We start from the raw sequence: 15553 nt of genomic DNA on the forward strand, positions 1-15553 counted from the left end.
CAATACAAACAACACGAGTACTAGCAATGTAAAAGCAAGTTGTACGAAAACTAAATAAAGTGCAATTTAACAGGAGATCTGAGCCCCGCAGTGGAAAACAGCTAAGTTTATTATTATTATTATTATTATTATTATTATTATTATTATTATTATTATTATTACTACTACTACTACTACTACTACTACTACTACTACTAATAATAATAATAATAATAATAATAATAATAATAATAATGTTATATTGTATTTATTTATTAGCAGACACCCTTTTTCAGGGCAACTTACAATTTACATAGCATTACAAAGTTAAAGATTACAGCAAAACAAAAGTACAGCCGTATAATCAATAAAAAGCACAATTTAAGAATTACAAAAGTGCAGTAGTACAATTCATATAAAATACAAAGCACATCACACATCCTAGTTCAAAGAGGTAACAAGCACAGACATGATGCACATGAGGTCCTCTGTGGACAGCCTGCAGTACCGACATCAGTGAGTGTATTAGTGTGTGAGTATGTGAATGTGTGTGTGTGTATTATTGTGTGTGTATTAGTGTGTTAGTATGTGAATGTGTGTGTGTATTAGTGCGTGAGTATGTGTGTGAGTATGTGAATGTGTGTGTGTGTGTATTAGTGTGTGAGTATGTGAATGTGTGTGTGTGTGTATTAGTGCGTGAGTATGTGTGTATGTGAATGTGTGTGTGTGTATTAGTGCGTGAGTATGTGTGTGAGTATGTGAATGTGTGTGTGTGTATTAGTGCGTGAGTATGTGTGTGAGTATGTGAATGTGTGTGTGTGTATTAGTGCGTGAGTATGTGAATACCAGAGTGTGTGTGTATCAGTGTGTGTATATATCAGTGTGTAAGTGTGTATCAGTGTGTGAGTGTATTAGTGTGTAAGTTTGTATCAGTGTGTGAGTAATGGTAAGTGTGTGTGTGCGTGTCAGAGAGAGAGAGAGAGAGATGGAGAGAGAGAGAGAGAGAGAGAGAGAGAGAGAGGGAGGGGGGAGAGAGAGAGAGTAAGTGTGTGTATATCAGTGTGTTTCCTACAGATATAATGCGCAATGTGACACAAGTACATGTGTCTGTCTGTCTTTTTGTATCTAAGCGCATCGTCGGATTTATACCGCCTTCCTTCCTCTCTCTCTCTCTCTCTCTCTCTCTCATTTCAGTTCACTTCTCCGTCTCCGTTTTATCTCTGCGTCACAACAAGTCGAGAGAGAGGCGATGGCGTCTCCGGCGGACTCCTGCAAGGCGGATCTTTAAACGCGCCTGTACGACAACGCGCAGAGAGAGGACAGGACTGACAGACAGACAGACAGACAGACACTCAGAGAGAGAGGACAGGACTGATTTACAGACAGACTGACACGCAGAGAGAGAGAGAGAGAGAGAGAGGCACAGCAATACTGGTACTGTGACACTGACGGCTTGACTGACTGACACACTGACACACAGACGGACACACGGACGCAGACACGATGTGTCAGATATAGACAGATAAGTTAGAGCGGTAGATAGAGAGATAGAGAGATAGAAAGATAGAGAGCGAGAGTTTGATGTCGGGTTTGTCAGTTAGTTCCACCGACGGACGGACGCTGGAGGAAGCGAGCGACTTTAACAGGTACCGTCTGTGTCTGTCTGTATGTCTGTCAGTTTGACTCTATGTTTGTGTCTGTGTGTACGTGTATCTGTCTGTGTGTTTGTTTGTGCCTGTCTGTCCTTCTCGTTTCTATACTGTGTGTACAGTGTATTGTGTATCAGTGTCCTCCACCTTGTCATATTATTATTATTATTATTATTATTATTATTATTATTATTATTATTATTATAAATCTGTGTTTAAGTAACATTGTATTTCTAGGCAACTTTAAATATGTTACTCTTTAGTTAAATATTTAAATAATTGTATTGGTGTTAATATAATAATAATAATAATAATAATAATAATAATAATAATAATAATAATAATATAGTAACAATAATAAGAAGAATATGAATGTAGTGTTTCTTTATTGTAATTAGTGTATTCCATAGCCTTCTCTCTCCTGCTCTCCTTCTCCTCTCTCTCTCCATTTAATTCAATTCAATCCAAGGTAATTTATTGGCATGCCATATATAATTTATTGCCAAAGTGGTACAAAAGGAAATACAGATAATAAATAGATACATGAATAGTAATGAAGAATGATAAAGAGAAAAAAAATGTACACATATGTTTACAGAAATATACATAATAATATAACCTGGTAATTAGAGTAAAACAGAAGGAGTTGTATGTGCAGTTACAATATTGCAGATCTCCTCTCTCCTGTGCCCTATGGCAGGAGCTCACTGGCGCCCCCTGTGTCCGGGGCAGGCAGCTGTATCCTGGGCACTGGAAGCTGTGTGTCCCTCACCCAGCAGGGCGGACTGGGTTTCTGCCTCAGTCATCTGTGTGAAGCGCTGGGGGGACCTGCTGAATTTATTAGTATTCATATTATTTTATATTTCTTAGCAGACGTACATATCGAGGGCAACTTCCAATTAATTTCACAGTATTCTTATTTACAGTTACCCATTTATACAGGGTATATTGTCAAAAGTGTAGAATTGAGAACAAGGGCAGTAATGTTCAGACTGTACAATGCACTAGTTAGAGCTCATCTGGATACTGTGGACAGTTCTGGGCTCCACACTTCAAGAAAGATATCGCTGCTCTAGAGGCAGTTCAGAGGAGAGCAACCAGACTTATTCCAGGTCCGAAGGGAATGTCCTACTGAGAGACTGAGGAACTGAACCTTTTCACCCTGGAACAGAGGAGACTACGTGGGGACTTGATCCAAGTCTTCAAAATCATGAAAGGCATCGACCACATCAAACCAGAGGAGCTTTTCCAGATCAGCAGGGACACACGCACCCGGTGACACAAATGGAAATTGGGTTTCAAGACATTCAAGACAGAAAACAGGAGACACTTCTTCACAGAGAGGCGTCACAATCTGAACAAACTCCCCACCGATGTGGCTGAAGAGACAATTTGGGAACATTCAAGAACAGACTGGATAGGATCCTTGATCACTTAGTTATTAATGGACACCAAACGAGCACGATGGGGCGAATGGGCTCCTCTCGACTGGACACTGTCTTATGTTCTTATGTTCTTATGTTTTATACACCCAACTGGAGCAATCCAGGTAAAGCACCCTGAACAAGGGTACAACAGCACACCCCAACCCATACGCCTCACTTCTGCCATGAACATGTGTTTCCCTTTTAGGAGTATTTTGTGCAGAGCAGGAGAAAGTGCATATCTCTCTCTCTCTCTCTTTCTCTCTCGTTCACCCAGTATGGCTGTGTGGGGGGTCAGCGAAGGTGATGATGTTCTGGCGCGATGGAGTGATGGGCTTCTGTACCTGGGCAACGTCAAGAGAGTGAGTTAGTGTTTAAGAGTGTGTATGTGTGCATGTGTGAGTTTGGGTGTTTGTGTATCTATACTGAATTGTGTGTCTGTGCATGTGCTTGTGTAAGTGTCTGTCTTGACGTGTGTCTGTCTGTATTGTCTGTCTGAACTGTCTTTCTATCTGTACAGTAGTGTGTGTGTATGACTGTATTGTGTGTGTATCGGTGTGTGTGTGTTTCAGTTAGTCATTAGTAATTCCTTCTCTTTCTGTGTCTCTCTCCAGGTGGATGGTGTGAGGCAGTGTTGTCTCGTGAGGTTTGAGGACCACTCGGAGTTCTGGGTCCTGAGGAAAGACATCCACTCCTGTATGAAATGTCTCCCTCTCTTCCCCTTCTGTCCACCTGTACCAACACCCCCACCATCTCTCTCCCTCCCTCCACTCCTGTATAATGTCTCCCCCTCTCTCGCCCCTCCATTACTCCCTCTCTGTCAGCCCCTCCACTCCTGTGTGTGTCTCCTGTGTGCGCAGGGTGGATGGGAGGCAGTGCACACTTGTGAATGTGGACTCTGGAGCTTTAACTCTGTGCTGATGAGCACTGTGGGAAAAGTGTGCTCTGCTGACTGCTGCTTCACATCGCAATGGAAAATAAAAATGTTTTTAGTTTTAGTTTTTTTATATAATAAACAGGATTTAAAATAAATAGTCTCTCAAATTAAAATTCAAAAAGAGTTTTATAGGCAAGACAAGTTTACACAAGTGTTGCCAAAGCATTTTCAGACACAGTAAAGATAATAGAAATAAATACAATGAGATATAAAATAAGAGTTAAATAATTTAACAGTGCACAGCTATTCTACATGTCCAACCTTTACAGGGTTGGTGTGCTGTGTTGTTGTGGGTCAGGAGACATGGCTGTGTGTTGGTCTTGGTGATGGTGAGGAGATATGGCTGTGTTGTTGTTGGTGTTGGTGAGGAGACATGGCTGTGTTGGTGTTGGTGGTGATGAGGAGACATGGCTGTGTTTTTGGTGTTGTGGGTGAGGAGACATGGCTGTGTTGGTCTTGGTGTTGGTGAGGAGACATGGCTGTGTTGTTGTTGGTGTTGGTGAGGAGACATGGCTATGTTTTTGGTGTTGTGGGTGAGGAGACATGGCTGTGTTGGTCTTGGTGTTGGTGAGGAGACATGGCTGTGTTGTTGTTGGTGTTGGTGAGGAGACATGGCTATGTTGTTGTTGGTGATGGTGAGGAGACATGGCTGTGTTGGTCTTGGTGTTGGTGAGGAGACATGGCAGTGTTGTTGTTGTTGTTGGTGAGGAGACATGGCTGTGTATTGGTCTTGGTGTTGGTAAGGAGACATGGCTATGTTGTTGTGGGTGAGGAGACATGGCTGTGTTGTTGTTGGTGGTGGTGAGGAGACATGGCTGTGTTGTTGTTGGTGATGGTGAGGAGACATGGCTGTGTGTTGGTGTTGTTGGTGGTGAGGAGACATGGCTGTGTTGTTGTTGTTGTGGATACATGGCTGTGTTGTTGATGGTTGTGAGGAGACATGGCTGTGTTGTTGGTGGTGGTGTGGAGACATGGCTGTGTTGTTGTTGGTGGTGAGGAGACATGGTTGTGTTGTTGTTGGTGGTGAGGACACATGGCTGTGTTGTTGTGGGTGGTGAGGAGACATGGTTGTGTTGCTCTTTGGCCCTGTGGCTGGCTGTGGTGTGCTGAGCTGGGGAGTCGGGGCTCTGCTGTGAATCTGGGGAAGAAGGCGTCTCTGACCTGTGTGAATTTGGTGCCTCTGTTTCTCCCTCTCCAGACCCACACTGTCCACACGGGCATCTGTCTCTGGGAGTCCAGGTCTGCCTGTGTCATCCAGCCTCCACCTCCAGGCTGTGATTGCTGAGTCTGTGGCCTTATCAGGTGGTCTGTCTAAGTGTGGGGTCTGTGACCTGGGTCAGATGGTCTGTGGGGGCTTGGGGTCTGTGACCTGTGTCAGGTGGTCTATCTCAGCGTGGGGTCTGTGACCTGTGTTAGGACCTGTGTTAGGTGATCTGTCTCAGCGTGGGGTCTGTGACCTGGGTCAGGTGGTCTGTGGGGCCGTGTCCTCTTCTCAGTGTCACTCCAGCATGTTGTGCTGTGTGATTGGTTCAGCCTAGTGCTGATGTAGCTGGAGTTCAGTGCTGCAGAGAGGGGTTGGACTTAGGGTCTGTCTCCTGCCCTGGCTGCTCAGCAGCTCAGTGCCTCAGGCCCAGCTGTGGGTGTCTGTGTGTGGGGGGCATTCCTGCTGCCTCAGGGTGCTGTGCTGAGGGACTCTGTGTTTCATGTGCAGCCAGTATTTCAGGGCTCTCCTATGCACTTCTTGGGGTCTTCTGTGCAGCTGCAGCCCTTTTCTGCTTGGCATGCTGGATAGGTTTAGGCTGGTGCTGTTCACTGTGAACCTGTATTTCTGTTTTGGACATTTTTTCAGGAAGATCGTGATTATGGTTTTGTGGACCTCCAGGGCCCAGTGTTGCCCTCCAGGGCCCAGTGTTGACCTCCATGACCCAGTGTTGCCCTCCAGGGCCCAGTGCTGACCTTTAGGGCCATGTGTTGACCTCCATGGCCCTGTGTTGCCTTCCACGGCCTAGTGTTGCCCTCTAGGTCTTAGTGCTGACCTCCAGGGCCTAGTGTTGCCCTCCAGGGCCCAGTGCTGACCTCTTGGGCCATGTGTTGCCCTCCAGGGCCTAGTGTTGCCCTCCAGGGCCTAGTGTTGACCTCCAGGGCCTAGAGTTGCCCTCCAGGGCCCAGTGCTGACCTCTTGGGCCATGTGTTGCCCTCCAGGGCCTAGTGTTGACCTCCAGGGCCCAGTGCTGACCTCTTGGGCCATGTGTTGCCCTCCAGGGCCTAGTGTTGCCCTCCAGGGCCCAGTGCTGACCTCTTGGGCCATGTGTTGCCCTCCAGGGCTTAGTGTTGCCCTCCAGGGCCCAGTGTTGACCACCAGGGCTTAGTGTTGCCCCCAGGGCCCAGTGTTGAGCTCCAGGGCTTAGTGTTGCCCTCCAGGGCCCAGTACTGACCTCTAGGGCCCAGTGTTGACCTTCAGGTCCCTGGCCCTGCTGTAGCGCTGCCTTGTGTCCAGGTGCTGCTGGAGTCTCTCTCACTCTCGCCATCCCTCTCTCTCACCCTCTTACTCCTCCATCTCTTCCACTCCTCTCTCGCTGTCAATCAGTCAGTGTGTCTGTGTAAGAAAATTGAACCTCCTGTAGAAGTGACTGGAACTAAGAAAATTCAGGTTAAATGTGATTTAGTATAGAATATAGAGCACACTGGGTACAGCGAGGCAGAACAGATACCAAGATGAACCCCTGTCTATCTCCACCTTCCAGGGTGGCCACACAAAGTGACAATGGAGCCTCACCCATTCTCCCACACTCTAGTGTAACAACTTTGGTTCCCCTCACTCGTACCCCCCTCCCTCAGCCATCTGCATTTACCTCCTGTGAATTAGGACAACACCCAAGAGCATTTGAGGAGAAGACTATAAACTGTGGAATATTACCAGGGTGGAGTTTCCCCAGCTTCAGATTGTTTTATTCCTTAAAGTCTGCATTAACACCTTTTTCTACCCCCGTCCTCTTGCAGTTGCCACAGCGTCGGAGGGCGTGTGTTGTGTGTGTGAGGCTCCGCCCCTCAAGGAACCGCTCTTCCACTGTCACAAGTGTCACCACGGTAACTCCCCCGACTGCACACAGCCCATAATAAACACACATAATCAACAATGAACTGTAAACTGTAACTAATAATAATATGACATACTGCTATTATAATAATATCATTTTCCAGGGTGACTTACAGTCCACACAAGAAATACTTGTTTCAGAAGTGCAGTAATACAGTCGGTACACAATACGATAACGCACATCCCAGTACTCAAGCGATGAGTGCCGACATCACAGAGTCACAGTATGTGCTAAAGGGGGCATCGCAGTAAAACAGTAGTAATAACAATACTAAAGTTCACAGGAGCACAAGGAAGCCGAGTTAAATACAGTGCATAATACTATTAACAGCAGCAGTACTGTGTGTTTCTGTGTTGTGTGTTATTTTGTTACTGTGTTATGATGTTATTGTGATACAGTTTTAATGTGTTACTGTGTTGTGTTATTGTGTTATATCCTTGTGATATAGTGTTATTGTTTTATTGTGTTTGTCAGGGTTCCACCCCCAGTGCCACACCCCCCCTGTTGAGCCCGAGGCCGACGCCCACAGCTGGGTCTGCAGACAGTGCGTCTTCGCCGTGGCAACAAAGGCAATTAACACAAATTAAATTGAATTAACACAGCCTAATCACCCTGAGAGAGAGAGGGGTTAATACACTGACTGACTGACTGACTTACTGACTCACTGGACATGACTGTATACATACAGAGAGAGAGAGAGAGAGAGAGAGGGGTAGAGAGCGAGATATATATATATATATATATATATATATGTATCAGAGAGAGAGAGAGAGAGAGAGAGAGAGACTGGGAGTAGAACAGATATAATCTAGTGATTGAGAGGGGAGTATATTATAATAATACAAATACTGCTGCTGCTACCATACTAGTACTACTCCTACAATAATATTATTATTATTAATAATGACTATGATAATGATGATGACTTTGGCACTTTGTCTTCCTGGCAGAGAGGGGGCGCTATGAAGAGAGGCCGCTTCGCCCGGCTCATGCAGGCCATGAAGCAGCAGCTGCCCTATCGGCTGGCAGCTCTGGACTGGGACCCGCAGCACCTGACCAATCAGCAGCAGTGTTACTGCTACTGCGCGGGCCCAGGAGAGTGAGTGACAGCCACCATGGCCGATGACCAGTGAAATCAGACACCGCTGATTGTGACGGGAGAGTCTTGTTAGAAAACCCACTGAGCACAGCATATCAACACAACACAGCACAACACAAACTGTGTAATTCATGTGTGCTCGTCATCCTGTGTGCAGTGTGTGTGCAATCAGTGCACGGTGTGTACTGTGTGTGTGCAGTGTGTGCCCTGAGAAGCAGCTGTATTAAATAGGACTGACTGACTGACTGACTGACTGACACACTGACTGACTGACTGACTGATACATTGACTGACTGATTGACTGACCGACACACTGACTGACTTACTGATACACTGACTGACTGACTGACACACTCACTGACTGAGTGATACACCGACTGACTGACTGAAACACTGACTGACACACTGACTGACTGACTAACTGACTGATACACTGACTGACACACTCGTCATCCTGTGTGCAGTGTGTGTGCAATCAGTGCACGGTGTGTACTGTGTGTGTGCAGTGTGTCAATCAATCAATCAATTTTTATTTGTATAGCGCCCTTCACAGGGTAGCCACAGAGTGGTTTACAGACTGGTAAACATACAAGAAACGTATACCAAAATAAAAAACATAAATACAATAAAATCAAATATAGACCTGTAAACATTTGACATGATCTTGAATAAAGTGAGTGAACATTTAAGTAAATAAACCATTTAGGCATGGAGGAGAGAAAAACTAAAAACTCCTATGGATGGCATGTAGGAGAAAATTAATCTCTGGGGGTCCACGGCTTAGGGATTAGGCCTAATGGTGGCCTCCCCTCCAGGCAGTGTAGTTATTACAGCAGCAAGGAGATCAGAAAGTTCTTTATCGGTGCTGCTGGCTGTGCTCTTCCCTCTGGAGGAGGCCTCTCGCTGGCCATTGGGGTTGAGGGGGTTGGACCATCAACAGGTTTTGGGTTGCGATGGCTCATCAAACCTTGGGTGTGAATGCCCCGTTGACCCTCCGTGGTGAGGTGCTGCTGGGATGGGTTGTGCCTCATCAGACTTCCATGGTGGGGGACGAGGTGCCTCGCTGGACCCTCAGAGGAGGCTGTTGCTGGAAGACAAGTGGGCAGTCGTGCTCAGATACTGGTCATGTAGTGTAGGACATTTCCAAAGACAGTTGTGCATTGCATGTCCATGGCACACCGGCGGCACTATGGGCTAGAAAAACAGAGACTAAACAGATGAGTCTTCAGCCGTGATTTAAAGGCTAAGACAGAGGGGGCATCTCTTACATTGGCTGGAAGATCGTTCCACAGCTTCGGGGCCCTATAACTGAATGCTCTACCACCTGCGCTTTTCTTGGCATGCTGGTTAGGTTTAGGTTGGTGCTGTTCACTGTGAACCTGTATTTCTGTTTTTGACATTTTTTCAGGAAGATCGTGATTATGGTTTTGTGGACCTCCAGGGCCTAGTGTTGCCCTCCAGAGCCCAGTGCTGACTGCCATGACCCAGTGTTGCCCTCCAGGGCCCAGTGCTGACCTTTAGGGCCATGTGTTGACCTGCACTTTTCTTAAGCAGCTTCCTGTGATCTCAGTGGCCGACCTGGAGTGTATTCGATAAGGAGATCTTTTAGGTAGGGAGGTGCCAGTCCCTTTAGTGCTTTAAATGTTAATAAGATAACTTTAAATTGTATCCTGTAGCGCACGGGCAGCCAGTGAAGATAAGCCAATACTGGAGTGTTGTTAGGATTTACTGATAGATTTAATTGTGTGTCGTCTTTTTAACTGTGAAAGTTAATATCATGTCGTCGAATGATATCACCTAAAGGGAGCATGTATAATGAAAAAAGTATAGGTCCGAGGACTGAGCCCTGTGGGACTCCGTACTTAACCTCAGTTACGTTTGAGTGGTTCTCGTTAATCTGTACATATTGGAGTCTGTTTGACAGATATGATTTAAACCATGAAAGCACATTGCGAGACAGGCCAATACGGTTTTCTAAGCGGTGTATCAAGATTTTGTTGTCGATTGTGTCAAAAGCCGCACTTAAGTCTAATAAAATAATAACACTGGCGTGCCCTACGTCGGAGGATTGAAACACGTCATTCAATACTTTGAACAGGGCCGTTTCTGTACTATGGCCATAACGGAAGCCTGATTGAAGTTTCTCAAGAAGTGGTTTAATTACAGCTATTTTAAATGAATCAGGAACAGATCCTGAGGATAAAGAGACATTAATAATATTGTGTATTCTGTGAATAATTAATGGCAGAGATTGTTTTAGCAGTTTAGTGGGTATAGGGTCTAGTGCGCAGGTTGTTGTTTTCATTTTAGTAATTAAGGAGACTTAAGGTGATTTACTACGTTAAACGAGTTCAAGGTAGGCAGGGGCTGTGAAGGACTGCATGTGTTGGCTATAGTATCTGTGTGTGTTTCCTGTTCTATCTGTTTTCTAATGCTGTTAACTTTGCTATTGAAATGATCCATGAAGTCACTACAGGTGAAATGGGGGGAATGACCTCTGAAGGCTTTACCTGCTGGTTAGTAAGTGTCGCTATTGTATTAAAAAGAAAACGCGGGCTATTCATATGAGTCTCTATTAAATTGGAGTAGTAGGCAGATCTAGCAGAGGACAGGGCTGCTTGTATCTTACTATACTGTCATTCCATGCCATGTGGAAGACCTCTAGTTTTGTTTCTCTCCATTTACGCTCACATCTATGGCATTGTGTTTTAAGTGAGCGAGTGTGTTCGTCAAACCATGGTGAGTGTTTTGTTGGTTTAATTTGTCGTGTCCTTAATGGGGCTACTGTATCTAAGGCAGTGCTTAGTGTATTGTTGAAATAATTTAATAATTCATCTGCAGATCCTGTTTTGATAAAGCTAGCATTTGGCAACAGGGTAGTGAATTTATGAATAGCAGAGGGATTTAGGCAGCGAGTTTCTATATTCCTCTCCTGTGTGTCTAATTCTACTCCAGGCAGCTCAAATGTAATAAGGCAGTGGTCAGAAATCGACTGGTTTTGGGGTGATATTATTAGGTTGTGAATCTGTACCCCACGGGTAATAACTAGATCTAGTGTGTGATTGTGATGATGTGTGGGTCCAGATACATGCTGAGTGAAGCCTACAGACTCCAATAGGGACAAGACACTAACAGTGAGGAGGTCGTCTTTAATGTCAATATGTATGTTAAATTCCCCCAAAATAATGAGTTTATCATAATGTATGGCTAAGTCAGATAAGAGATTGCTAAATTCAGTCATAAAAAAGGAATAGGGGCCTGGTGGCCTATAAATAGCTATAAACTGAAGAGGTGGATTAAGCCTAAATTCTACCTGGTGAATTTCAAAAGATGTGAAGCTGTCTAATGGCTCAGTAGAGGCGCAGGTCTATGCGGTAGATGGTGGCCAGCCCCCCCCCGCGGCCTGTTGCACGGGCCTTCTGGCAGTAAGAGTAGTCATTAGGGGAGGCTTCTACTAATGGAATAGTGTCGTCTGGTCTTAACCAGGTCTCAGTCAAGGTGAGCACATCTATGTGTGTGTCAGTTATGGTGTCAGTGTGTGCACTGAGATGGAGCTGTATTAAATAGGACTGACTGACTGACACACTGAAACACTGACTGACACACTGACTGACTGACTGACTGACTGACACACTGATACACTGACTGACTGACTGACTGACTGACACACTGACTGACTGTCTGTCTGTCTGACTGTCTCTCTGCGCAGGTGGAATCTGAAGATGCTACAGTGTGGCAGCTGTGGCCAGTGGTTCCATGAGGCGTGTACCCAGTGTCTGAGCAAACCCCTGCTGTACGGAGACAGGTGAGAGAGGGGAGAGAGAAGGACAAGCTACCTCATCACGCTAATGCCAGCCATGAAGCTGGCCTCTCACTCTCAAATTAACTCAATTAAATTAAAACAAATTGGCTTAATTGGCATGACTAATTGACATCAGTGTTGCCACGGCATTGACAGACAGTTCCAGTGCTCAGGACCAGGGCGTGGGAACAATAATAATATACATTTTACACCCCCCTCCCCCCGGTCGGCACTTGATCAGATCTAATTTCCTGTGCATGTTAGTGTCACAGGGAGAGAGGGAGAGAGTGCCTTGGTGTGTGTGTCTCTGTGAGTCTGTGTGTGTGTTATGTGCGTGTGTGTGAGTGTGTGTGTGTGTCAGGGACAGGTTTGTACTCTATTAATGTCAGAATGGTGACACAGAACTCATCTCTCCCTCTTTCTCCACAGGTTCTATCAGTTCCAGTGCTCTGTCTGCACTAAAGGGGCTGAGACCATCAGCAGACTGCCCATGAACTGGTACTGTCTGTGTGTATGTGTCTGAGTGTGTGTGTGTGTGTGTGTGTGTGTGTGTGTGTGTCTGTGTCTTTCTGTGTCTGTGTGACTCCTGCTGTGTGTGACTGTGTGTGACTGTGTGTGTCTTTGTGTGTGTGTCTATGTGTCTGTGTGTGACTGTGACTGTGTCTGTGTGTCTGTGTGTCTGTGTCTGTGTGTCTGTGTGATTGTTTCTGTGTCTGTGTGTCTGTGTGACTGTATCTGTATGTCTGTCACTGCTGCTGTTGCTGCTATATGTGTTTCCTGCTGTAATCACACTGGTTTTGCGTTACTGCAGTGTCTCACAGTGCTATTACAATGTTATACATTTTTTGCTGCAGGGTTGACCTGGCCCACTTGCTGCTGTACCACCTGTCTCTCTGCTGTAAGAGGAAGTATTTCCACTTCGAGCGAGAGATCCTGTCCTTCGCCAATGAGAACTGGGACTCCCTGCTGCTTGGTCCGGTCAGCCCTGCGCGTGACACACAGACACCACATAAATATTGACAAAACACACTTTGTGACATGAAAACAAACATACACCATACAATACAATTAAAAACAACACACAACACACACTTTGGCACAGGCAGCCCTGCACCATGCCAATTAATAAATTAACCAATTAACCAGTTCATTAATTGCAGCACAGCTAAACGCACAACACTGGCAATGAGGTCCAGTTGGTCAGTGTTTCTGTATTGACCCCTTTCATATCGCTGTCCCTCTCTATCTCTTTCTTTCCCTTTCTCTCTCAGCTGTCAGACACTCCCAGGCAGGATCGGTGTCACAATCTCCTGAATGCACTGAACTCCCACAAAGACAGGTGACACTACACTGTGTCTGTATATATACTGTACTGTTTCTGTATGTACACTACACTGTGTCTGTAAACAGAGGCGGACTGGGACCAAAAAACAGCCCTGGACTTTTACCTAGGGGGGCGACAGCTGGTGAAGTCTGGGTCACAACAAAGTGCCAGAATTGATCGATGGCCAGTCCGCCTATGTCTCTATATACACTGCACTGTGTCTGTATGTACACTGCACTGTGTATGTACACTGCACTGCACTGTGTGCATAAAACAGACGACAGGGATGTAGAGTGTTACTCAGAGTCTCTCCTCTCCTCTTCTTCTCTTGTTCCACAGGTTTGTCTCGGGGAAGGAGATAAAGAAGAAAAAGTGTCTCTTCGGGCTACAGATCCGAGCCCCACCCCCCCTGACCTCTGACCCTTCACCCCTTACCCCAGACCCCCCAGCCGTCATTAAAAACAGGAGAAGGTGAGGAAAAAAGAGAGAGAGAGAGAGAGAGAGAGAGAGCGTCAAGGAGCTTTCACTTTTAGTCAGTTTCCAAAGGAAAAAGCCAGAAGAGCTTTTCAAAAGAAGGTTCTATAAAATGTATATTACTTTCAAAATATAGCTCAAATAATTGGCTGCGCCGTATATAATATAATATAATTGAATATAATTTATTATCAGCATTCTTTTCCATTCAATTTGATAATTGTCCCTCTTGTATTCAGCCCCAGCTTCCATTTAATCCTATAATGTATTAATGACTGTGTTGTAGATAATGTTTTGTCTGTGAATATTATATATATATATATATTTATATGTATATATATGGTGTGTAACTGCTTTGGTGTCACTGTTAAGTCATGCCAGTAAAGCAGACCCATGACTTGCTCAGCATGCGAGAAGGGGAGAGGTTTAATAATGCAGTTTTAACTCTCTCTGTCAGTCCTCTCTCAGTGTGTCAGAAGGCAGTTGAACTCGAATCCAGGAAATCTCGCCGCCGCCTTCGAGACACACAGGTACTCGTCTCTGCCTCCCTCTCTTGCCACTCTCCTCTTTCTGTCCTCTCCTCTCCTGCTCACTCTCTGTATCTCATGTCCTGCAGTTTTTATCTCCTTCCTCCCTCCCCATTCTTCACCATCCTTCTCTACCTCCATTGCGCTCTCCCTCCCCCTGCCAACCTCTCTCTCCATCTCTCCCTCTTTCGCTCTCTCCCACTCCCTCTGCCATTACAGGTGAGATCCTGATTGGTTCAGCAGAAGGTTAAACCCACCTCTCTCTCTCTCTCTCTCTCTCTCTCTCTCTCTCTCTCTAATTTCTAACTGTCTGATTGGTTACACAAGTCCCGCCCCCAGAACTCCATGCCCAATCCGGTGAGCCTGACCCAGTGTTATCAAGGTTACATGGGTGGGACTAATATGTACAACTTCCGGCGGCTGGAGGAGCGGAACACTGGGTCAGTGAATTTCAATGGCAACAACAAAACTAAATATTAATCATCATCATCATCATCATCATTCTCATCACTTCCCCCTCCTCCCGCTCTCTCTCTCTCTCCAGCTCTCCCCCCAGACGGATGTTTGCTTCTTACCAGCCCCCTGGTGCCCTGCAGCTCTACAGGTAAGTGATATATTCATGTATGTCTGTAACATTGTAATAACATTATAATTACACTGTAGTAACACAGAAATAAAACTGCACTATAAAATATTAGCAAATAATAGGACTCTCTTCACCCTCTCACTCTCTCCATCGCTCTCAACATCCTCCTGCACCCTCCCACTCCCTCCCTCTCTCTCAGTGAAGAGGACCCCTGCAGTCTCCAGCCGACCCCTCCGCCGCCTGCTCCCCCCCCACTCTCTCGGCTGTCCTCACCGCCGCCCGAACACAAGCGCAAACAGGATCCTGCCTCCCTCACGCTGCTGCCCCCTCCCGGCCGCCGTGACCTCTGTGCCCAGGGGTCAGGGGTCAGAGTGGACGGGTCAGGGGTCAGAGGTGGGGAGGCAGTCAGGATCCTGGCAAGGAGAGTGACCCCTGATGGCACTGTGCAGTACCTGGTGGAGTGGAGCAACATGAGGGTGTACTGAGAGTGAGAATGGGGGAGGGGGGGAGAGATGGAAAAGAAAGAGAGGGAGATAGTCAAAGAGTGGGAGGGTAACAGTGTCTGTTTGGGTGTGGGTGTGGGGTTGTCACATGGAGCTCTGTATACAGAACCTGTATCTCTGTGCAATACACCAATAAACACACAGAACCAAG

The 15553-nt window shown here is 46.0% G+C and overlaps 1 protein-coding gene across 2 annotated transcripts; it reads left to right on the plus strand.

Moving 5' to 3' along the window:
• Positions 1 to 477: 477 nt before the first annotated feature.
• Positions 478 to 15553, plus strand: phf1 (PHD finger protein 1). 2 transcript variants are annotated; one of them, XM_066723847.1, is made up of 16 exons: positions 478 to 495; positions 1174 to 1625; positions 3330 to 3414; positions 3667 to 3748; positions 6990 to 7076; positions 7562 to 7656; positions 8038 to 8186; positions 11896 to 11991; positions 12418 to 12486; positions 12843 to 12966; positions 13260 to 13327; positions 13652 to 13783; positions 14244 to 14316; positions 14641 to 14753; positions 14858 to 14917; positions 15099 to 15553. In XM_066723847.1, exons 2-16 carry the CDS (start codon positions 1561 to 1563, stop codon positions 15382 to 15384), a joined length of 1584 nt encoding a protein of 527 aa, XP_066579944.1. In that variant the 5' UTR covers positions 478 to 495; positions 1174 to 1560; the 3' UTR covers positions 15385 to 15553. The 2 variants fall into 2 exon arrangements, with proteins under 2 accessions (XP_066579944.1, XP_066579943.1); XM_066723846.1 differs by lacking the exon at positions 478 to 495 and adding an exon at positions 752 to 1020.

This window comes from Amia ocellicauda, chromosome 15 (genome assembly GCF_036373705.1).
Source record: "Amia ocellicauda isolate fAmiCal2 chromosome 15, fAmiCal2.hap1, whole genome shotgun sequence".
In the NCBI taxonomy this organism is placed as follows: domain Eukaryota; kingdom Metazoa; phylum Chordata; class Actinopteri; order Amiiformes; family Amiidae; genus Amia; species Amia ocellicauda.